The 23,633-nt window shown below is 32.7% G+C and overlaps 2 protein-coding genes across 12 annotated transcripts in view; both read left to right on the top strand.

Annotated features, from left to right (window-relative positions):
• Positions 1 to 23,633, top strand: part of LOC129755587 (epsin-1) — a 253,461-nt gene that overhangs the window by 40,230 nt on the left and 189,598 nt on the right. For 7 of the 11 annotated variants that reach the window (XR_008739286.1, XR_008739285.1, XM_055752153.1 and 4 more), the window contains one exon: positions 323 to 2,510. Coding sequence is in view for 9 of the 11 variants with exons in the window: in XM_055752153.1 (XP_055608128.1) it covers positions 323 to 394 (72 nt within the window). In the remaining 2 variants the exon portion in view is untranslated. Of the gene's footprint in view, positions 1 to 322; positions 2,511 to 23,633 lie in introns of those variants that run through there. The other 4 variants (XM_055752160.1, XM_055752157.1, XM_055752159.1 and 1 more) reach the window with 1 other exon arrangement.
• LOC129755589 (membrane-bound alkaline phosphatase-like) lies at positions 11,352 to 19,643 on the top strand. The gene is made up of 3 exons (XM_055752162.1): positions 11,352 to 11,698; positions 11,765 to 12,078; positions 18,348 to 19,643. Exons 1-3 carry the CDS (start codon positions 11,560 to 11,562, stop codon positions 19,560 to 19,562), a joined length of 1,668 nt encoding a protein of 555 aa, XP_055608137.1. The 5' UTR covers positions 11,352 to 11,559; the 3' UTR covers positions 19,563 to 19,643.

Below are 23,633 nucleotides of genomic sequence, written 5' to 3'. Positions count from 1 at the left end.
TCACTGTATTTATGTTTACGAAGCTTAGCTTAGCTTCTTTTTAATTTTGATTTTATTATAAGTACCTATTAGTTTGTATAGTTTCTTTAGCGTCTGATATTGTTTTTTTTATATTCATTCATCTAGAAGTTGTTAAAGTGTCATCTGTCATATTTTGTGATTAGCTTAGATTATATGTTACAATATTTTCATTTTGGCAAAAAACATTTTAGTTGAATTTGACAACTTCATTGTTCCAAAGACAGCCCCTAACCAACATCAATATTCAACAACGCTCGCGCGTAGTGCTATCCATTGCTCATTTATTGTTTCAATTTTCCAGAACAATATTAATAACAACAACAGTGCTCCATGGATGAACCAGCCGGCATCATCGAATCCATTCCTATCGTAAAAGGGCGACTGATATTTTGAACAGAAAAAGCAAATTCCAAACTAAACTGGTGGAATTAAAAAAATTGCAAAACAGTACTACTGCTACTATTAATGTTACTATGGCGGAGAAATAGTAGAGAGAAGGCGAGAGAGGAAGCAAAACGATCATGTGAATGAGTTTTAGTTACACGTATAAATCAACAATTGTATTGTGAAGGAAAATTTGACTGTACGTTACGAGCAACAATAGGGTATGGAAACTAAAATGAAACCAATAGTAAACTAAAAAAAACCATTGAAGTTTTCTTTCTCCGAGTCCATGCAAACAGCTACCATTAGAAACGCCAATGATGTCGCTCTATAATCGCAAATAGTAACCAATCTAAGAATTGAAAAAAAAAACGAAGAAAATCATAAATGCCTTACTAAATGTATAATGAAACAGAGCAAAAAAAAAAAACTACTACTACATACTAGCTAGTATGACGTCGAAAGATTGTGCTAGTGACTGCTGACTACATAACTAGATACACGTGTCGTAGGCTACCAAATACAAGAAGAAAATATTACTAAACAAAACCCATTAAGTAACCGACGTAAACGAAAACAGAGCTGAAACTAAAAACTAGGTGAATTAACATTAAAAAAAAACAAAACTTTCGAGTGCAAATTTTTAAAGCATTCTCCCTTTGATTGATGGTGACGTGTTTTGTATAATCACTGAGAAAATGTGTGTAAAATAAAACGTTCGTTTATTGTATGTGATTTGTCATAAACTCACACATACACTATCACACACAAGCTAGACATACCCAATTCTGGTAAAAACAAAAAAAAAATCATAACATGCGTAAATTTACTAAATGTGATAATTGTTACCACACAGTCTCTTTTTTACTGAAGTGTGTTGTTCGAATTGTAAGGCAATTGAAAACCACATGAAACTTGATGCAAACGTATGACAAACATATGATGTAGAACCTCTCGTAAATGTTTGATCCTAACGAAAAATGGCACTATTTTTTTTAAACTTCTACTTCTTCTGAATTGAAAAAAATCTTTTATTAACTGAAACATGATAAATAAAAGTCAAACGAATGGTTGAGATTTTGATAAGGGATTCCTGTATTTTTTTCTTCTCACTAGATTGACGCCTAAGCAATTATTTTTTCTGAGTGTGTTCTAAGTAAAGGTATTATTTGAGTAAAACACAATGCCAATTTTACAGCTTAGTTTGTCCCTTGAGTTTTTATCGTCAATTTGAACATTGATATCAGATTATAATTATTCAAACGCATGCTTGTCTATTTTATTAAAAGGATTTAACGATTGCTTTCTGGATTTTTATTGGTTTCCAGAAAAACATGAAAAAATACATCGTGCTTTTTTCATAACCAATAGACATTATCAAAGAAGAAAAGAGAGAAAGATTTAAATCTTTCATTCATTTATGTTTAATCAACAGAACGCCAGAAAGTATTGCCCTTTCGTCGTCGCACCAGAGAAATATTTTCTTCTTTTCTTACATCTAATTACATTATTACGGGTTGGGAAACGGTTTAGGAGCGCCCGTTTTTTTTTTGCAAATATTTATTCAAACACGTAAGCGAATAGAAATCATTGTCATTATGAGTTACAACAAAGATATACAAGAAGAATCATAATATATTGAAGTAATATTATTAGTTGGCTCTAGCAGTAATTTGTAGTAGGTCGTAAAGTTTCTTTTTCTATAGTTTAAAAATGGAAACAGTATACAAGAAAACAAAAACATGGTGAGGCATTTCCAACAGCCGCAAACGAAATCAAACAAAATAAAAACATAATTCTCTACTAATGCATCATTATTTTTACAGATAGATTGAAAAAAAGATTAATGTTTTTTTTATATAAGAATTGAAACTTTATTCAACTTGACTAATTCTTAGCCGACTTGTCTCCCGAAGGTCGAACGAATCAAACTAGCTAACTGGGAAGGTAGGACTGTATAAAATTCAAGAAAAACTGGCGGCGAAGTTTGTGTATAATAGCCTAAATCAGTTGGAAGAAATTAAACGGAACATGATAAAGAAGAAAAAAAAACAAAGAAAAGGATGAATGAAATTATATATTTTTAATAAATCAACTTGATTTCATTTCACGGTGGTAAATTAATATCTAATAATGTATCCGAAATACCTTTTGTAACTCGATTTATGTAGACAAACTGATTGAAATTTTGTTTCTGTTAAAGGTACTAAATGTTCCGAAAAATAGTTTTTAAATGAGACAAAAAATGACAAAATTTAAGCATCTTCCAGGCAATCTATAAATTCGAGTGTAACTCGAAGTGTAACATTTGTGAAAATTCTTTTTTTTTCTGTTTTTGACTTCCGCCATGGATAAATAAGAATAATCCCACAAAGTACAGTAAATTACTAAAATAATTCAAATGATGAAATCAACAATATTAACAGGAACACAAAACTGACCGAGGAAACAAAACAAAAAAAAAGATAAATAAAGTTTTGAACTGACAAAATTACCAAAACGACGAATATGATCAAAATGACAAAAGGACGAAAAAGACCAGAATAATCAAAAATGGTCAAAATTATATAAAAAAAATAATTAAAACTTCAAATAAAAATACAAATCTAAAAAAAAATATTCGAAATTGAAAAAAGTGAAACAGACCTAAATAAACATACAAACAAAAATGCAAAAATCACTTTAAAAAATACAAATAACAGGGAATTTTACTTAAAACCCGGGAAAAACCTTATGCAGGGCAATCACTTTTTCTATATAAATCCTTCGTATAGAAAAGATTAAAGTTAATCTAGTATAAATTTTCATTAAAAAATTGACAAAGACGTTAATTGTATTTTTTGGAAGAAAATACGAAATGGGAAAAGTTTATGCGTGTTTCCATTACATATTCAATCTTCGCTTTTCCACCGAGTGTTAGAAATAACAGCTAGAATTGTTCGAAATTCTAATTTCAGAATCCAAATTTTGGATTCAGAATTGATATAGAAAAATTTGATCAAAAATTCAGGCTCAGTAAGGTATTTAAAATTTAGATTCTGAATTTGATTCAGAACTCAGAATTCAGAAGGTGGAATTAAGTTATCTATGTTAAAATTTTAACCATGCATTCAGAAGTTGGACTGAAAACGCAGATGATTTTTTAAACAGATTCTGGTATTCGTTTGAGATTTCTAGTTTTGAAATCGGACTCAAAATTAAATTTCAAAATGTAAAAATATAACTAAGCTTGAGATTCTAAATTCAGACTCATTTTCTGTATATAACATACTCATTTTAGTACAGAAATAAAACCATAACTAAGAAACTAATAATCTAAATCCATAATTTAGTAACCAGTACACAGTACTATGAATTAAGAAATAATTATTCAAATAACATTCGAAAATCAAATATCATACTCAGAATCAAACTAAAAAAAAAAAACAAAACAAAAGTAACGCTTTTTATATAATTGATATCAATCTAAATTCCCCAATTGAAATCTTAGGATTGTAATTCAAAATTAAAACTCAAAGTTTGAAACTTATATCTACATTTATGTATCAGAATTTCAATACCAAGTTGGTATTTCAGAATTTGAGTTCAACTTTCAAGCTCGAGATTAAAAATAAAATACATTTACAGCACAAAATAAGCTTGTTTATTTATCTAAATATACTGATTTATCAGAATTATTTAAAATGTTTTTTTTCGTAACATTCTCGCAATTTTTAATAATTAATTTTTTGAGTGTTTTTAGATTGATGAACCTTTCTTAAAATGAAATCGAATAATAGCATTGAAATCTTACCAGATTTTGAATTAAAATACAGTAAACTTCTACATGAGAAATCTAAAAAAGTATCACCTGTGTCGTCAATTAATCGTCAAAATAAAAAAAATTTCCAGTCCTTTTCATGTTGCAGCTTTCATTTTAAGACATTATCATGGGCTTTTCGTTCCATTTAAAGTTATGGAGGAAATAATGACAATAAATCTCTATTTTTAACAAATAACAAATTTAACATGATTTCTCAAAGAATTTATAAAAATTTTCAATAAAATACCTTTAACTTTATTCCCCCTGCTGTTTAAAAATGATAAAATATTTGCATTTCAAAAAGTGTTTAATTATTTTCACTAATAAATCTAGCCTTAAATGTCTCGGAATATATGTGTATTTTCCTCACAATAATTTTACAGATTTTGGAAACCTGTGAATCCTAAAATTTTTTTTATTGACAAATGGAAGTTTCGGTTCTGATTAGTTGAACAAACTTTCAAATCTCCCAGAGAAAGAATTTGAGATCCAGAGCGTCAACTTAGATGTACAGTAGACTGAGTCAATTTGGGGTCATTTTTGAATTTCTCAAACCCTGGGGTCTCAAAAGCTTCGTTTTGGTCCAAAACTCATCCATGATTTTTTGCAGAATTTTTAAGTAACGTTTACATGAGTAAATTTGAACTTTTAGGTTTGTATGGGAAAATTGAATATTTTGTACCGAAAAATCAACATCATTTTTGTTTCTTCTGTGGAACCGAGCCTGCTAATGGTTTTTGTGCCAATTTATAAATTTCTTCAAGGAAATTTTCCGCTGAACAACTTTGTCGCATATCGTAACTTCGTATCTTTTTAGACAAAAAAGTTATTAGCTGTTTAACAGGTGTATGTCTTTTAGCATTGAAAAATCATGAATTCAATTGACACCACTGCTTGTGCCCCACTAAGTATGGCATGAAAAGTGGTCTTGCAATACTTCGCTAGGCACCCAGCAGTGGTGTCAATTGAATTCATGGTTTGTCAATCCAAAAAGACATACACTTGTTAAACAGCTAATAACTTTTTTGTCTAAAAAGATACGAAGTTACGATATGCGACAAAGTTGTTCAGCGGAAAATTTCCTTGAAGAAATTTATAAATTGGCACAAAAACCATTAGCAGGCTCGGTTCCACAGAAGAAACAAAAATGATGTTGATTTTTCGGTACAAAATATTCAATTTTCCCATACAAACCTAAAAGTTCAAATTTACTCATGTAAACGTTACTTAAAAATTCTGCAAAAAATCATGGATGGGTTTTGGACCAAAACGAAGCTTTTAAGACCCCAGGGTTTGAGAAATTCAAAAATGACCCCAAATCGACTCAGTCTAATGTATGTACCACTTAGACAGGGCCGGATTAAGCCATCGGGGGGCCCGGGGCAATTTTTCTCGGGGGGCCTCTATGATTCATTTTTTTTTTCAAATGCTATCCCAGAGAAAACGTAACATTTCAACCGTATAAAAGAACTGGAGATGAATTCAGTACACTGTCTTCGAATAGCCATGTTGTCTGCGTAAAAGATAGTTTTTGGTATCTTCAAATAAATTTTTTTTAATTAATCACGTGCAAACACTGCGGAAGAGTTTAGAAATTTCTCAAAAACGAAAGCTTTGATTTGAGCTGCAAAATGCAAAATTTAATTTTCATTTTTTTAAATATCCTTATCACCAACTTAAATTCTCTGATTTGAAAAAATGACCAAATAGATATTTTGAATGATTTTCATTTCATCATTGATTGTCTGGTTTGTGCTTTATCGAAAGATATTTACTAAATGACAATTGGTATCATGGAAGTATCGTGAAGATTTGAAACATAGAATACAAAATTAACAAAATGATTAATTTCACATTCCATAGAGATACAGATATAAGAGTTTTAGAATTTCAGGTTATATTCAGAACCACAATTCAGTGTCTCAAATCTAAATCATAAATTCAAATCAAGTTTTGAGGAACAAAATATGCATTAAATAAAAAAAAAGAGATTCAGAGTTACAATCAGAGCCAAAGCAGGAATTGCACCAAATATGAATTTCAATTTTATATCTTTGAAATCCAAAAAAAAACCTTTTCATCCCAGTTTATGAGTATAATTCTCATCAGATAAAAAAAATTGTAATCATATTGTTATTTTGATTGTGACAAAAGTTTCATTCGAAGCCCTCAAAGCCAAAGGGGTAGGAGTGCAAAAAAAGTCGATTGAAAAAAAAATCAGAATAGAGATTAAACACAGAATGATTTTAGTACCTTTAACCCGAGTTCTAAAAATTCAGAAAAACTATGAAACTGAACTTCAGTAAGTGAAGAAACAGCATAAGGCTTGTAAATCTCAATGAATTGAATTTGGAAAAATGTAAGATTAAAAACATAGAAATATTCATGTTAAGAGAGTCACTCAATGATATTAGCAACTCAACTATGAGATCGTTTTTATTATAATTATAGAATGATCATTTGGAAAATGATATGCTGAATTCAGGATATTTACTACAGTGAAATCTGTTGAAAATGTTTCCATACGAATTTCAAGTCTAAGACAGAAATTGGGATTGTACTGTCGATTGGTCCAATTTAAGCAACTACAGTTCTTTTTTTAGATTTTATTTTTAAAAATAGGCAGGGAAAAGGGTTTAGAATTTAAAAACCAACGTAAATTTTAATAGTAATGATTGGAAAGTGAAAAGTCATACAAATACCCGGTATCAACCCGGACACTGTCCGCGTAAAATTCCGAAATGATTATCATAAAGCTTCTCTGTTATCTTTTAGCACTGAGAGCCAGTTTTGACGAAATTTGCTGCTATTTTAGTGCAATAATCGTTTCTTGGAAAGTTAACGTAATAATAAACAATTTTATTGTGCAAGACGTTTATATGTAATGAAAATGTAAAGATATTTTACTTTATTTTAACTTTTCTGTACAGAATATTCTGACTGACATGTTCGGATGGAAAAAAAGTGAAAGTTTTAGATGATTGCCTCATATTCTTCCTAATTTATATTGATTAATTTAGGAATTCAGTTAACATTATTTTTGGTCAGATTTTGGGTTGAAATTTTGTATTTCAATACCAATATTTTGATATTTTCAGTCCGCAAAATTCGCGAGAACTCCTTTTCTACTTACTCTAGGGGACCTCTTAAAAAAACTATTCAAGATATTATTTCACTGGAGCCTCTTTAGTTGGTTTATTTCAAGTTTTCATTCCGAATATCTAGTCTGGAATTCTTTTCATAGATTTGAAGAAATTGGAGTAGTATGATTAAAGTAATGTTAAAACTTTTTTTCCCTCGGGGAGCCCCCCTGAGGCGGGGGGCCCGAGGCAATTGCCCCTTTTGCCCCCCCCCCCCCCCATTCCCCCCCTTTAATCCGGCCATGCACTTAGATGACGTCCAAAAAATTCAAATTATAAAAATAAAGAAGTTTCCGTAAAAAACAGTTGTCAAAGTTAGAAAAAGTTGTTGTCAAAGACTAAGACGAAGGAGACAATTTTTGTTGAACAAATGAAATGCTGGAATTATTTTCTTACCCTTTTTCATTTCAACATTTGAATTCTTCATTGTTTTGTCATTTCTACTTTTGTCCATTTTCGTCACTTTTTTTTTGTAAGTTTTGTTCTTAAAGTCATTTTTGTCATTTTTAACATTTTCGTAATTTTTTATTTATTTTTAGTATGTTTGTCAATTTCATCATTTTAATGATATTCGCAATTATTGTCATTTTTGTAAGATTTGATTTTTTTTTTTCATGATTGCCATTTGTGGATAAAAAACAAAAACAAGTGACAAAATTTAAACGAATGAGAAAAAAATACGACAAAATTAAGTCTTTTTAGTTATTTTTAATATATTTGTATTTTTATTCCTTTTTATGATTTCTGTAAATTTTGTAATCTTTGGCATTATATTTTCTGAAATTTCAGCGATTTGTTGTTGTTTTCGTAATTTTTGCTATTTTTGTAATTTTTTGGACATTTTTGCAATTTTTGTCCTTTTTTAATTTCTGTTACTTATTTTCATAAATAAATTTTGTCATATGCGTCCCTTTTATAAATGTTGTTGTTTCTGTCGTTTTTATCATTCTTTTAAATTTTGTCGTTTTCTTTGTCATTTTTGGTAGAATAGTAATTAAAAGTTTGGCATTTTTGTCGCCTTATTTTTTTCTTTTTTTTAATTCTTTTTTTAAAGGATATTAACACATAAAGATCATTCTTCCTCGTTATTTTTTTTCGTTATTACAGGCATATAGGTCTTTCTTCTTTTTTTGTTTTTTTTTTTGTTTCATGTTATCAACTTTGTAATTTTTGCATTTTTGCCATTCATGTAATTTTTGTTGGTTGTGTATTTTTTGCCGTTGAAATAATCTATCCTTTTTTCTTGTTTCATTGCTTTCCTTTTTTTTTCAAAATTTGACGTTCTTGTCACATTACTTATTTATTCCGTTTAATTTTTGTTATATTTGTCTGGTTTTTTTTTCTTTTATTTTATTTCAGTCATTGTTGTCATTCTTGTCAGTTTTGTGATTTTTGTAACTGTTCTCATTTTTGTTATTTTAAGCATTTCTTTTTTGTTGTTTGTGTTATCTCTATCTTTTTCGTTATTTTCATTTTGGTTCAATTTTTGAAGTCATCGATAGCATTTTTTTAATTTCTGGTAATTTTGCCATTTTCGGTAGTTTTTTCATTTTTGTATTTTTTTGCCATTTTCGTAATTTTGTCAATTATTGATTTTCATTTTGGTTCAATTTTTTAAGTCATCGATAGCACTTTTTTCAATTTTTGTTTTTTAATGTTTTTTTTTTTTTGACACTTTACCAGCATTATGGCATTCGTGTCTTTTAAATGTCTGTTAATTTTGCCATTTTTGATAGTTTTGTAATTTTTGTAATTTTTTGCCATTTTCGTAATTTCGTAATTTTTTTATATTCTGTCATTTTTGTTAATTTTGCTATTTTCGTCATTTTTGTAATTTTTTTTAATTCTTGTCATTAGTGTAATTGTTGTTATTACTGTCATTTTTATTTGTTGATATATTTCAATTTTTTTTCGTTTTGGACATTTTCATTATTTTTGTAATTCTAGTAATTTTTGTTGTTTTTGATAAATTTTTACATTTTTGTCACTTTTGCATATTTTTTTATTTTTGTAATTAAAGTTATTTTGTAAATTTTGGTTTTTTTTCTTTCGTCATTTTTGCTATTTTGCTATATTTTGTAGGTTTTTTATTTTATTTTTATTATTTTTCATCGTCGGTCGTTTAATTTTAGCCATTTTTGTCTTTGTCGTTAACATAATTTTTTTCATTTGTTTTTCTTTTTTTGGATTATTTTTGTTATGCCATTTTTGTCCTTTTATTTTGGTAATTCTCGAATTCAAGGTCAGCTTTGATATTTTTGCCATTTTTGTCTTTTTATATATGTGCCATTTTTAACATTTTGTTATTTGTGTCACCTCAGTCATATTTGTTATTTCTACCAATCAAATTATTTTGAAAATTTTCAAATTTTCGTTAGTTTTGTCTTTTTTTTTGTGTGTACTAAATAATTCTTTTAATTTTTTAATTTAGTTGTTTTTGCATTTTTTAATTATTTCGTCATTATTATCATTCTTGTCAGTTTTGTGATTTTTGTCAAGTTTCTCATGTTTGTCTTATAAGTAGTTTTTTTTGCTGTTTCTACTATTTTTATCTTGTTTGTTATTTTCGTTTATGTTCAATTTTTAAAATCGTATAATTTCAATCGTTTTTTCTTTTGTATTACTTTTATCATTTTTGGTCCCTCTTTTTTCTCATTCTTCGTCATTTTTGTTATTTTGATTTTTTTTTTGTATTTTGAACTCTTGGCATTTTATAATCTTTTTTCATTTTTGAACTTTCTACCATTTTTGCTTATTTTGTGTTGTTGTTATTTTCCTGTTTTGGCATTTTGTTATTTTTGCCATTCCGACTATTTTTGTCAATTGTGTGTTTTTTTGTTATTTTCCCCCAACTTGATGATATGGGCAAATTTATACATTGTAGCAAATTGCGCAAAATTTTAAAAATTCTAGCAAAAACATTTTTGAATGCAAGGAAGAATGACTTAACATTCTTTCCAAAATGTGTTTCTTCTTGAACTAAAAAGTCTAATCTTCGAAGAATTTTGTAAAAGTGTTATGATTGGGTACATTGTGTACCCAACCTTGGCTATGCTGTGTTTTGTCATTATATTTATTTGTATCTACATTATCATGAGCAGCATGTGGGTCATTCTTCCAGATAATCATATTTGACTAACAAACTGTAGCGTAGATAGAAGATAATTTGGATAATGAGATACCAAAGATTTATCATACATAACTGTACCTTATTAGAATAGTTTTACATCATTTTATGATTCATTGAAACTGCGACGAAACAAAATTACTTTTATCCTCAGCATTCAATACAAACAACACAACAATTTAAGAATAATATTCGTTAAATTTTTTATATTCACTTTGAAGACCTGTAGTAAAACCTAGAATCACATTTCATACACAAACTGAGCCATTCATGCCTAAACGTCGTCGAAGTCGAAACTGAACTTTCCTCCAAAACCGTAACCGGCTAAAAGTATTAATCGCTTCGCGGATCAAAGCGTTTTTTATGTTGATGGTTTTATCCAAGGTTACCCGAACTTTTGCATAATTCATACAATGTTTAGGAAAACAATTGAAACAGTTTCAACTCAATTAGAATATTACTGCTCTCATTGGCATCTGATGTTAATAGTTAGCCCGCATCATAGGAGGCCATAAATTATAAATAATAAGTTGCCATCTCTATGCAACAACAATTCCTCGTCGTGCCCGAAAACCTGACCCCTAAAAAATGTGGAAGAATACTATTGAACTTTGATAAAGGTTAGATCTAGGTCTAGTCTATGAGGTGCTCGATCCATAGATCGTCCCAAAACTCACTTGCTCATGTTTGTTGAAGTAGGTACAAAGCTTTTATAAAAGGAATACCATACCGCGATCCTTGGATCAGTTTTTGTGGTTTGGTAGACGACCAAGTAAACGACATTTCCACGAAGCTGATGTTGCTACAACAAGCAAGTTCTCTCTCCGTGTTGTTGTACTGCGGGTTGGTACTGAGAATAACTCAGTTCGACTATTGGCTATTGATTGGAAATGAATCTACTACTTGAAAAAATAAATAGTAGCTGAGAACGAACAATCCGAAAGTAAGCCTCTGTTGCTGTCGCTGCAAGTGTAATTTCGTCAGTAGTTAATTGAGTTCTTCGAGTTCAGTCTTCGTCGTCGGTTGTCAGCGATAAGACACACAGTAGGCTTAGGCTTAGTGAAGAGCCAACATAACCCAACAACATGTGGTGCTTTGGCAGAAGAACGATCGTTGGTGCTTCTGCATTGATCATACTTTCGATTTTGTGTTGTTGTTCCGAGGCCCATTGGACGCGGAGTCTGTTCGGTTTGGCGGAAAATGATCAGCAACAGTCACAGCATGGTTAGGAACGTTTCGTTTTTGTTGTGAGATAGTCAAAATTAAAACTTACTTTTGCTCTTCGAACAGTGCATCCTCCACCGGACGACGTTAGTTCAACGGATGAGGATCGAGCCGGCAACCGTCAGAAACGGCTGATATCGGCTTCGGACTACGAGCAGACGGCCCAGTTTTGGAACGTTGGCGCCCAGCTTAAGCTGAAGGAGCAACTGTTGAAACGGGTAAATCATAACGTGGCCAAGAATGTCATCTTTTTCCTCGGTGACGGAATGTCCATTCCGACGTTGGCCGCCAGTCGGATGTACATGGGCCAGATGCAGGGCCACTCGGGTGAAGAATCTCAGCTGTCCTTCGAAGAGTTTCCGGACGTCGGCCTAGTCAAGGTGAGTGGTGTTGTCGTGCCTTTGATGATAATGTTCTTTCGGTGTACAGAAGAAACTAAACGATCGAGGCGATTGGGGAAGTGAATAATTATTACGATCACACGTCGTCGTCGTCGGCCGGCCCGTTATGGAGATCGGAGACCCACCTAGAGGTGTATGGATTAGGTACCGGATTGTGTTGAATTCGGTTCATTGCTCCATTGTTGTTGACGGTTTGATTATTTATTTGTTTCCTTTTTTTTGTCTGCGAAAACATACTTGTTGGCATTGAAAATCTACAGATTAACAAGTGATATTTAACGGTCGTAGATGCAGTAGACATAAATTATCTTGAACTTTGAATTTAAGAATGCCATCATTTTAAATACTTTCCAACATAAATCGGCTGCGCTAGGCAAATCAAGTTGGGCTATGAGTTCTGTCATCGGATTTCTTATGACTATTAGAAGAAATCTTCTAGAAATTCTTTATAAGTTGCTATAAAATGTATCTTTTTTTAAGATCGCAAGATAAAAAATGTAAAAATCCGTACTTTTCTAATTCTAATCAAGCATCCTTCAAAGTTGTCTGAGACAGTATAAAAAGCAAAGTTATCTCATTTTTTTGTTAGATTTTTTAAAAACGAAACAAAGAATTTTTGATGATTTTGAAAAACGTCTATTTTTTTTTTAAGTTTTTGTCGAAGAAATTTTTCTCTTGATTTTTCAAACAATTTTTGTTCGAAATTTTTTCCTCTGCCTTGGAATCCAGGATAACTCTTAGCTGAAACGTTTTCGTAACACGTTTTTTTTAAATTGAAACCTCAAAAAAATCGCTGCCATTTTACATAGACTCAAACAAAAAACATAAGTTGAATCAGTTTTCCTTTTGAAAACTTACTTCTAACAAATTTTAAAATTTGTTAAGAAATATTTTACTTATATAAAATCCAGGGAGTAAACACTGAAAGAATTCTTCACATGAACGCCACATGAAAATGTACATGGATTTTTGCCACCATGAAAATCACGTGAATATAAAATTGGGGTCACTAAGGTGTCCTGATTGCCCGGATTTTGCCCGAATGTTTTCAATTTATTTGCTAAATCAATGAAAAATTTAAATTTCCTGTTAACAATTGTATATTTTGCGTCCAAAATCATTTTTAAAGCCAATTTTATTCAAATTAACTGACTGATGTGTTTGGATAAAAAACAACAACAACTTTTATGGTATTTTTATTCTTGCTTTTTATTGAAAAAATCCCAAATTTGCCTGGATATTGCCCAGATTTTGGGTTGTGGACTTTGAAATCGAATGCCTGGATTCTTCTTCTTCTTCTTCTTCTTCTTCTTCTTTTACCAACATGGCCAAAACGTGTAAGCATAACATCACTCAAAAGAAAATAAATCGGAACGGCTCACCAGGACAAGATAACGGGTTTAATTTCCAGCAAAGTTCTATCGAGTAAAATTCCGTCTATATCTTGATATCCTTTTTTCGCCGATTTCGTGGCGCTTCGTTTCCGGTAGCAAGTTTCATGAAGCCATCGTCCAATTTGATGAAAAACAGTAACACGTTTTGACGACATTATATCTAATCTTCCTGTCCACATGCATTGTGGTTCGATTTTGCGTTTTCCAATTTTAAAATTTCACTTCCAGAAAAATCATCTAACGAGATACTTTTCGCGGAGCTGTCATAAACACGACCGATCACTATTTTTTCTCATGGCCAACTCTTTGAAATCAAATGCCTGGATTTTGGGTTTTTTGATAAAATAGCCTTGTTTTGCCCTGCCCGGATAAGTGCGGAAAATATCTGGTAAGCTTAGGTTTGAATCATTTCCGATGTTCTGGTTCCAAATTTATTTTTAAAAAAATTAAAATTTGTTGCCTGTGACCGGATTGTGGAATCTGTATCCAGTTCATTATTCTTGATTTTCAGTTCAGTTCGGGACTAAATCCTCATTTGAATCTTGGTTTTGCATTTAAAACTTAAATTAGATACATTCTCCCTGTTCGAAACTTATCATTTCGGAGTATAAAAAAAATATATTTAAATTAACAAACCATTTTTAAGATTTGGATTTGAAATTTTTACTCTTAATTCTTATGCAGAATTTAACCTTAAAAAGTTCCATAACGGTGATTTATAATTGAAATATCCGAGTTTCGTCATTCGATTTTTTTCTTCAGAAGAAAGATTTTATATAGAAAATCAAAGATTCAAAATTTAAATAAGAGATTTTTGGTTAAGGATTTTGTTATAAAATTACCTTTATGGTTTGGAAAATTTTGTATGGAATTAAGATTCCGAAATCGATTTCAAATTAGAAATTGAGAATTTATATACAGGTTCAAAATGAAAAATTCAAATCCGGAATTAAAATCCAAAATAGCCCAATACAATACACAAAACAGGTTAAATACACAATTATAAAATAAGATAGATTGAATTCCGTGAAAAATCTAAAATTTAATTAAATTTTTTTTCACAGCATTTTAATAATTACCTAAATTAGGCCGGAACAAATATTAATTTCTTCTTTGATCACCCCCCCCCCCCCCCCCACTTCTTCGAAATTTTCAATAAACCACAAGAAAATATAGAGTTAATAGAGTTAATAGAGTGAATAAAGTTTTGAGTTTTTGATGTAAATTTCGAAGAATTTATCAAATGTCCGAAAGATTACAAAAGCAAAAAATAAATTGTGAAAGATGGGCGTTTTATCACCTTTTGTATTCTTGATTTTATTAAAATTTTTGTATAAGATAAGGAAGGATATTATAATTGATCTTCAGGTTCAGGAAAATTCAGCTGAAATTATATTTGATTGATGGTTGTTTAAAATTATTTTCATTGAAGATACTTCGAAAATAAAAATTTAAACTAAAATGAATTTTTCGCAAACTAGATTTTCTTCAAATATACTTAAAACCAATATTCACCACTGTCGTTTTCTCCATACAACGAAAAGGCGATGGCATCAGCATCCTCTAGCGGACAAAATGGAAGCACTAATTCGAGAAATTCGTGTTACTCGTGGTGTATTCCGGACACGACTCAATCAGGGATGCCAGTTATAATAATGTTTTTTTAATCCTATTCTTGCACCATAAAAATTTTAGAAACTTGAATAAATAAAATGATTAAAATATGTTAGAAGAAAATTTGTCGATGTTTTGAAAACATTTACTCACAAAAGCTTCGTTCAATTGTACGTAAACATCGGTTTCAACTGGTTTCTGTCAAATGGTACTTTTTCAATGAGCCAATGTTTTGGTCGAAACTAGAAAAGGCGTTGTTTAATGAAGCAAATTGAAACTAGTCAAAACCGATCCAGCTCAGTCGAAGTCGATTGGAAAGAGACAGGTGACCAACTGTCAATCCATTTCTACTTGTTTCTACCCGTTTCGACCAGACTTTATTGGACAGACACTGAATGATCTCCTATGCATTTTTTTTTTTGGTTTTACCCCTTCTCATTCTGGAGATTCTGATATGTTTGTAAGGATTTTTTTTTTTGAATATTTCTCAACCTGTCGGTTTACATAAACAGGACTGTTCAGTGTTGTTTTAAAATCGTATCGCACTGTTTTCATTTTTTAATCGATTTATATTTTTTATCTATCTACCTTAAGGTTGCCAGAATTTTTTCAGCACGTATCTGGGCCGGACAAACCGGGCAAATTTTTAATAAAAACCTGGCAAAATCCGGGCATTCGCTTTCAAATTGACGACCATTAATCCAGGCAATATCCGGGCAAATTTTGTCAAAACTCAAAAATCAAGAAAAAAAATTTAAAAAAAAATGTTTTTCATCAAAACTCTTCGACAGATTTTGAACCGTTTTTTAGGCTTCCAAAAAACCTTTCATGATTATTTTTATAAAACTTGCTTAAAAAAATTTCGTTTTGGAGTTTTTTTTGTTGTTTAATTTGCCAAAAAAGTGAATAAATCCCGGCAAAATCCGGGCATTTTTCAATGAAATGCGGCAACCGGGCCGGCCCGGACTGTTCTTAAATTTAGTATTAAATATCCGGGCAAACCCGGATAAAACCGGGCAATCTGGCAACCTTAATCTACCTGTATTCACTACAAATCTCATTCGGATGATGCACACGGATCCAGCCAGGCTTTCAGCAACTCCTGCTTTGCCAACTGAACGACTATTAATTTACCGCCCGAGCATTTTATTTAGCTCAAATTTATTTTTTCAAACTAATATTAAAATATCAATGTTAGAATTTTTTGAGGATTCAAATTGAAGGAATCTAGATTCATTTTAAAAAATTTGTTATTTGAAAATCTAGATTTTAATTTTGAAAACTTCAATCACAGTATTGAAATTATGAAATATAAAATAATAAATGATAATTTTTGACTTTTTTTTATCCTCAGGTAAAAATTCAGCTGGAAATTTTATTTATGTTATTTACATTTATTGCAAATTCTTCAAAATCAAAGGTCTTAACTAAAATCCTAAATTTTAATCGAGTTCACAAGAGAAGATAATAAACCTTATTTTAACCGTAGCCCTAGTTTTTTTTTTTAACTATTTTTAATTATTTTCATAATAAAATGGTTATGCTTGTGGTTCAAAAGAATAAGCTTGCTCATTCAAATAAGTAAAAAAATCTTCTAAATGAAGCGTTCAAAATTGCTTCTACATCATTGTTTCACTCGCGACTTTTATTAACAATGCAGTTGGCACACCAGTCATTGAAAAACTTTTCTGGAACAACTGTGTTCTAGGGCTAGAAATCACGGACATCAGCTCAGAGGCAACTGACTTACCAACTGAGCTGTATCACATGTCTTCTTATTTTTGAAAACTTTATGAAAAAAAAGCAACTCCTAGAAATTATTTTCAATAATAAATAACTTCAAATGTACAATATAATTAACCTGAATACCTTGTAATTAGTACATATACATTTTTTCACTCGTGCATTGTGCATGCATGTTTCAAGCAAAAATGATTGAGGAAAAAAATTGTCATCAAAACCCATCCCCCCTCCCCCCCCCCCCCCCTATGAGCCGGTTCTTCCTACGGCCCTGTATCTAAGTATAATGTCTGGTTTGCAATTGGCAATGACCATTTTCGTGGCAACCCTAGCATACAAATTGATGGAATTTTTTAAGCTTCTCAGTAGAAAAACCTATAATGAAATGTGATGTAGGTACAGATTTTTATGTGAAAAGTAGCTACCTATTTCACGTCGTAGAGTGCTCGCTTCCAGTAGTCGCCAGAAAAATTCTTCGAATAACATAAACATTCTTCCACCAGCAGCGAGCGTCCAGCTGATTGGCGGTCCTCTCACATTGACTGATAGGCCAGGGTAGCCGTTAGTTATACAAGACCGTTGCCAATCGTCTAGTTATAACTTAATTATGATTAGAACAAGCAAAAGCTAGCTCTCATGGTACCAACCTGAGCAGCTTCTACGGCGTGGAAAATCGCTCCAGTGCGCGGATAGCGAGTCGTGGTTAATTGGGCGATCAACCCTTTGCCGATACATTGTTGAAATATGAACTACCTGTACCCACTCCAATCATATGGTAGACATAGTGACACCAATCGAAATTGAGAGAAAGTGATGCTTTTTTAGTTCGGCTTATTTATTCCACGCACCACTCATTACGTTCGATAGTAGTTAGTGTCTATATCGAATTTATTATTGATTTTTAACGCTCTGATTTGGCCGTTCTATATGCGTATACCTATTTATTGTCGTTCTGGCCAGCAGACGTTCACTTTCAAACAGTGTGAGCTTAGAAGTGAAATGAAAGTACCCGTCGTTGTGGAGGTTCTTCAATGGAAAGCGAAAAAATAAGTGATGGCAAGCATGTTGATCACAAACACCCAAACTACAAAAAATCACTCCCTGTCATTTTAATCATTTGTAACACTTAATGTTGGAAAACTTACTAAAAAGTTACTATCATCTCGAAAATTTAAATCAGGCATATGTAATCTCTCGAAGAAACGTGGGTACGTTTATTTCAGCTCATGAATCTTTAATAGGTTAGACATCGGCAAAGCGGTTAATTCAAATGTCGCGCTATACAAATTGAACACTGCGCGCATAATAAATCAATCGTCTTCAGATACAACATCTAAGTAAGCGTGTGTCTGACTGTCACACTTCTTTCGTTCTTAATCAACTTTGCCCCAATCGTATCGATCAATTTGCTAAGAATCAATAACAAAAAAAATCCATATACGATTCCCCTTGATCGTCATTAACCAGTACTCTTCTCTCTGTCTTTGAACCCACCGCAAGACGTACTGTGTGGACAAACAGGTTGCGGATTCGGCTTGCTCGGCCACGGCCTACTTGTGCGGTGTTAAGGCCAACTACGCCACGATCGGTGTGACGGGTGCGGTTAAGTACAACGACTGCGAGGCAAGCAGTGATCCGAAAAATCACGTTCAATCGATCATGACGTGGGCCCAGGCAGCGGGAAAGGCTACCGGAATTGTCACGACGACACGGGTTACGCACGCAAGCCCGTCGGGAACGTACGCACATGTGGCCAACCGGGATTGGGAGAGCGATGCCGACATACTGGCCAAACGGGGTGATACCGATAACTGTCCGGACATTGCCTCTCAGCTGGTACGAAACGAACCTGGTAACAAATTTAAAGTCATCCTGGGAGGAGGTCGCAGGAAGTTCATACCCGTAAGTGAGAAAGATCCCTCCGGAAAACCTGGTCAACGTTTGGATGACATCAATTTGATATCGGAATGGTACTACAGCAAACCCAAAGGCACGGCCATGTATGTGGCCAACAAGAGAGAACTTATGTCCGTGGATTTCAATGAAACTGAATATCTGCTAGGGTTGTTCCAGAGTGATCACCTAAAATATCACATGGACAGTGATTACAAGGAAGATCCAACGCTCAGCGATTTAACTTATGCCGCCATTAAGATGTTGGAAAAGCACGACAAAGGATTCGTCCTGTTTGTCGAGGGAGGCAAAATTGATTTAGCTCACCACGAAACTAAGGCTCGTAAATCGCTGGATGAAACAGTGCAACTATCGGAAGCTGTCCTTCTAGCAACGCAATACACAAAATCCGATGACACATTAATCCTAGTGACGGCCGACCATGCTCACACGATGTCCCTTGCCGGGTACTCGAAACGAGGTAACGACATTCTTGGCATTAGTACGTCGATGAGTGACAATGACAAAAAGACCTACACCACTCTGGCCTACGCCAATGGCCCCGGGGGACCCGCAATGGGTGAGAATGGCCAAAGGGCGAACCTCACCGAGGAGATGGTGGCCGACAAAGACTTCCAGTATCCGAAAATCGTTCCCTTGAAGTACGAAACCCACGGCGGCGATGACGTAGCACTGTTTGCCTATGGCCCGTGGTCACACTTGTTCAACGGAATGTACGAGCAGAATGTGATACCGCATATCATCGGTTATGCGGCGTGTATAGGGAATGGGCTGACGGCTTGCGGCGAGAGTAAACCTTGAAGATTCCTGTTAGTTAGTATTTGCGTTTTTAACTGTTTTAGTGTTCACTAAATGTTTTTAATTTATTAATTTTAATAGTGTTATATTTAATGCCTTCGAAAGCCTTTGTGTTTGTATTTATACTGTTTAAACATTAAACATACACACCTGTTGATTAGTAGTATTCCTCGAATAATAAGTCTTTTCATGACCGTATGAAATAAATTTAAGTTGTAACAGCGAATGAAATATGAATAAAAGTCTATGAATATCGGAATACTAATAAACCGAAGTCTGAATTTAAATAAATTATTATCAAAAATCACATCTTTACAAATGTTTACAATAGAGATGTACCGAATAGTGGTATTCGGCGAACGGCCGAATGCCGAATATTGACCCTTCCAACTATTCGGCCAAACGAATATTCGGCTGATTATTCTGTAAAGTTTTTAATAAAAATACAAAAGTAATTATTTAAAATTTCCTTCTATTTCTTCCATTTTAATGCCCCTCATGTTTTTGAGTTGATAATTTTCAACCAGATAGTATTACCAGATGATTTAAACAAGATCTTTTTCAAGTAGGGGTCTCTCTGATTTTCAAAATAATCACCAATAACTGAAAGGACATCAGATGACTTGTCGATTCTATGGCATTTTTAAGAAAAGAGAATAGGTTCCTGTGAAATCTGGGACAAAACATGTCGAAACAGGTCATAGTTTCTCACGGTCGGGAAATTCCAGGCGATTTTAACAAAATTAGTAAAAAAAGAGCAAATCTGAACAAAATCTTGGCCAAAAACAATTTTTTTTTTTTAATCACAGCAGTAGTAGAAATTCATCTAAGGATAATTTATTTTCATTTTGAATTTATTTCAATGTCTGAAAATTTTCAAAAAAATAGTTATTTTTTTAATTGATTGAACAAATAATTTGAACTAACCCAGGCAAAATCCGGGAAGTTTTGAATAATGTTTCCCGGCCGGATCCCGGCCGGATCCCGGCCGGATCCCGGCCAGATATGACTTATTTCGATTTCTTTATTGGATTTATGGGCAAGCCGGATATTAAGAAAATCTGGAATAAACGATAATTAAAGTATAAAGCAATCTACAGCGAAAGATGCATGATTACACCTAAGATGTTTTACTGAAACCAAAAGTTTTTAATGATTGAGCAACTTCTTCAACATTACTTTTGGATATTTTATAAATTATCCAAAATCATTAAAAAAAAATTGACTTTATATGTTAGTGTATATATTTTGAAAGTGAAGCAAGCGTTGATTTGGTGGCAGCGCACTCGTTTTTGTCGCCCGTGAAAAATTTTATTTTTCTAGCCAGTTTTAGTGGTGAAATTGTCGATATTTTTCACAAAAAGCGGTTACCGGATAGTATAAGAATTATCGTACCGGTTGGGGAACAAAAAGATACACCAGGTCTTTCAATCTGTTTTTTGCCGGATCCATCCGTGAATGCTTGAGTGGGTGTTTGACCGATTGTGCAGGTATATTTTATGAAGAAACTGTTAAAATCAATAAATGGAAATGTAACATTCAGTGCGGAATTTGTAAGCAAATATCTGAAGTTTGTAAGAATATGTAAAAAATTTGAAGAAAGGTTGGTTTGTGTGCCGATTGGGAGGAAAACATTTGAGAAATTTTGACCATCTTCTTACTGGAATAATAAGTGTGTGTAAACCTTTTAATAAAAATGTTTGATTTGTTTATCTGGTGTGATGAAAAGGTGAACATGAAACATAAGACTATCGATGAGGATTTCCCATTACCCAAAATAATTGCTTTGTTGTTTTTTGTTTTGCAAGTTTTGTTGAAACAATAAGAAGTTTTGTGGATTGCTATGATTGCTGCGATTAATGGTAAAAGTATTTCAGCAGAAAAAAGTCGAGGTGTTTAATTTATTTCGCAAAATTCACACGATAACTTTTATTCAATTTTTTTTTGTACATGTAAATACATTTTATAAAAAATTATATACTTTATATATATAAAAATAAGAAGTGATACCAAAAAAGTGAAAAATTGGTGAAATAGTGAATAGTAAAAAAGTTCAAATCAAGCATCAACTGGTTCAACCTAATGTACAACGTCCAAACCATGCGAAATTTCAATCTTACCGGAATTCTGTCAGCTGTTACATGAGGCATTGAAGAAATTCTAGAATCCTTTTAAAATTGTAAGATGTTTAAAATGTGTAACTTTATTTCAAATTATATTCATATTTTCATAACTGCTTAACTCTGTTATTGGGGGTTCGCGGGGGGATTGGACAGGTCATCAAACGATCAGAAAACTGATATACATTGGATTGTGGGTTTAAGCACAGAGAACAGACATCGGGCCCGGAACAAAAATTTGTTGAAATCGTGTGTGAGAATACCCACCTAAGTTTCAAACCAAATTCGTAAGTGGACTAACATCCATAAGATGTCGCTACCAGTACACATATTTTTCCATTTTTTCGACACGCTTAGAAATTAATACTCATAGCTTATCTCAAATGAGGCCATTGCAATGTATGAGAGTAACACAACTTTTTGTGTGATAAATTTTTAGAACATCTTGATTTAAAAAAAATGCAAATCATATTTCAATCATACTTTAATCGCTGTCATATGTTCCAGCATATGCCCCATATTGTTCAATCAATATTGGCGCTGAATTGAAAGTTGAATTCCAAGTTTTAAAGTATGTCTGTCATTAAATAGTTTTCTATAACAGAGAATGTGAACATAAATGTTATAATTGTTAATTATGGGTCGGTATTCCGGTTGATGGTATCTTGTAACTCATGTTTATAAATAACTTAAATCATTTCTACTGATTACTAACCCTGAGTTACAAGTCCTCATATATCGATCTCAGGTAACATCAACCAGAATATCGAGTCATAGTTTACAATTATAACATTTATGTTCACATTTTCTGTTCTGGAAAACTGTTAACTGATAGTAAAATCCCAACACATACTTTAACACTTGGAATTCAACTTTCAATTCAGCGCCAAAATTGTTTGAACAATATGGGGCATCTGACAGCGTTCAATTTTGATTGAAATATGACTTGCATTTTTTTTTAAATCATGATGTTTTAAAATTTATTACACCGAAATTTGTGTTACTGTCATACATTGAACTGGCCTTCTTTGAGATAAGCGATGAGTATTAATTTCTAAGCGTGTCGAAAAAATGAAAACAAAAATAGGTGTACCGGTAGCGACATCTTATGTATGTTAGTCCACTTACGCATTTGGTTTGAAACTTAGGTTGGTATTCAAACACACGTGTTGAGCTCCAGCTCGAACTCTGTTCTCTGTGGTTTAAGCCAGCCGGAGTATCTCGGCAAATTTAGAATCATGATTAGCCTACTTAGGCTCCTTTTCAGGATTCGCTTCGACAAAGCGATGGTGTAACCTATCCTTCATGATGGCGAACGTGGCGCTAGAAGGTGTTATTCGACGAGCGGTGGGCGTACACTCGAGTATTCGACCGACGAGTGTTAAGAAACATCTTTGGCGGCGTGCAGGAAAACGGTGTGTGGAGGCAAAGGATGAACCACGACCTTGTGCGACTCTACGCACACGGACGCAATGAGCGAGGTGGTTAGACCAAGTGGAGCGTGATCTGGCGAATGTGGGATATCCGAAAAAATTTAAGAACGGTTGCTATGGAATGAATGAGTTTTATGAATTATATTCGTCAAGTTATGTCATGAGACGGAATACTAGAAAAATAAATGAGATAAGTTTTCCAAGATCTCGTTTGACAAGCTATCTGGAAAAAAAAATTGTGCACAGTTATTTGGAACATCCATTGTGGTCTGCATCTAGGCTAGCTAAACAGCTTAAATGGAATACCGTACAGAGAGTTATCAAACGGTATAACAAAACATTCGGAAGCCTCAAGACAATCGTCGGAATGGACCTGTCGACCAGAAACTGCGTGGAAAGATTTTGAAGACTATTAAGTCAGAAAATTCGGTGTGCCGATAGTACCGTGAGGAGAATTCGACACCGGGAAGGAATCATGTCGTATCGAGCTAGCAAACAGCTGAATCGAACCATAAAACAGA

The sequence above is a fragment of the Uranotaenia lowii genome, chromosome 3 (assembly GCF_029784155.1).
Source record: "Uranotaenia lowii strain MFRU-FL chromosome 3, ASM2978415v1, whole genome shotgun sequence".
Taxonomy (NCBI): Eukaryota; Metazoa; Arthropoda; class Insecta; order Diptera; family Culicidae; genus Uranotaenia; species Uranotaenia lowii.
This window is presented reverse-complemented; position numbering and strand designations above follow the sequence as displayed.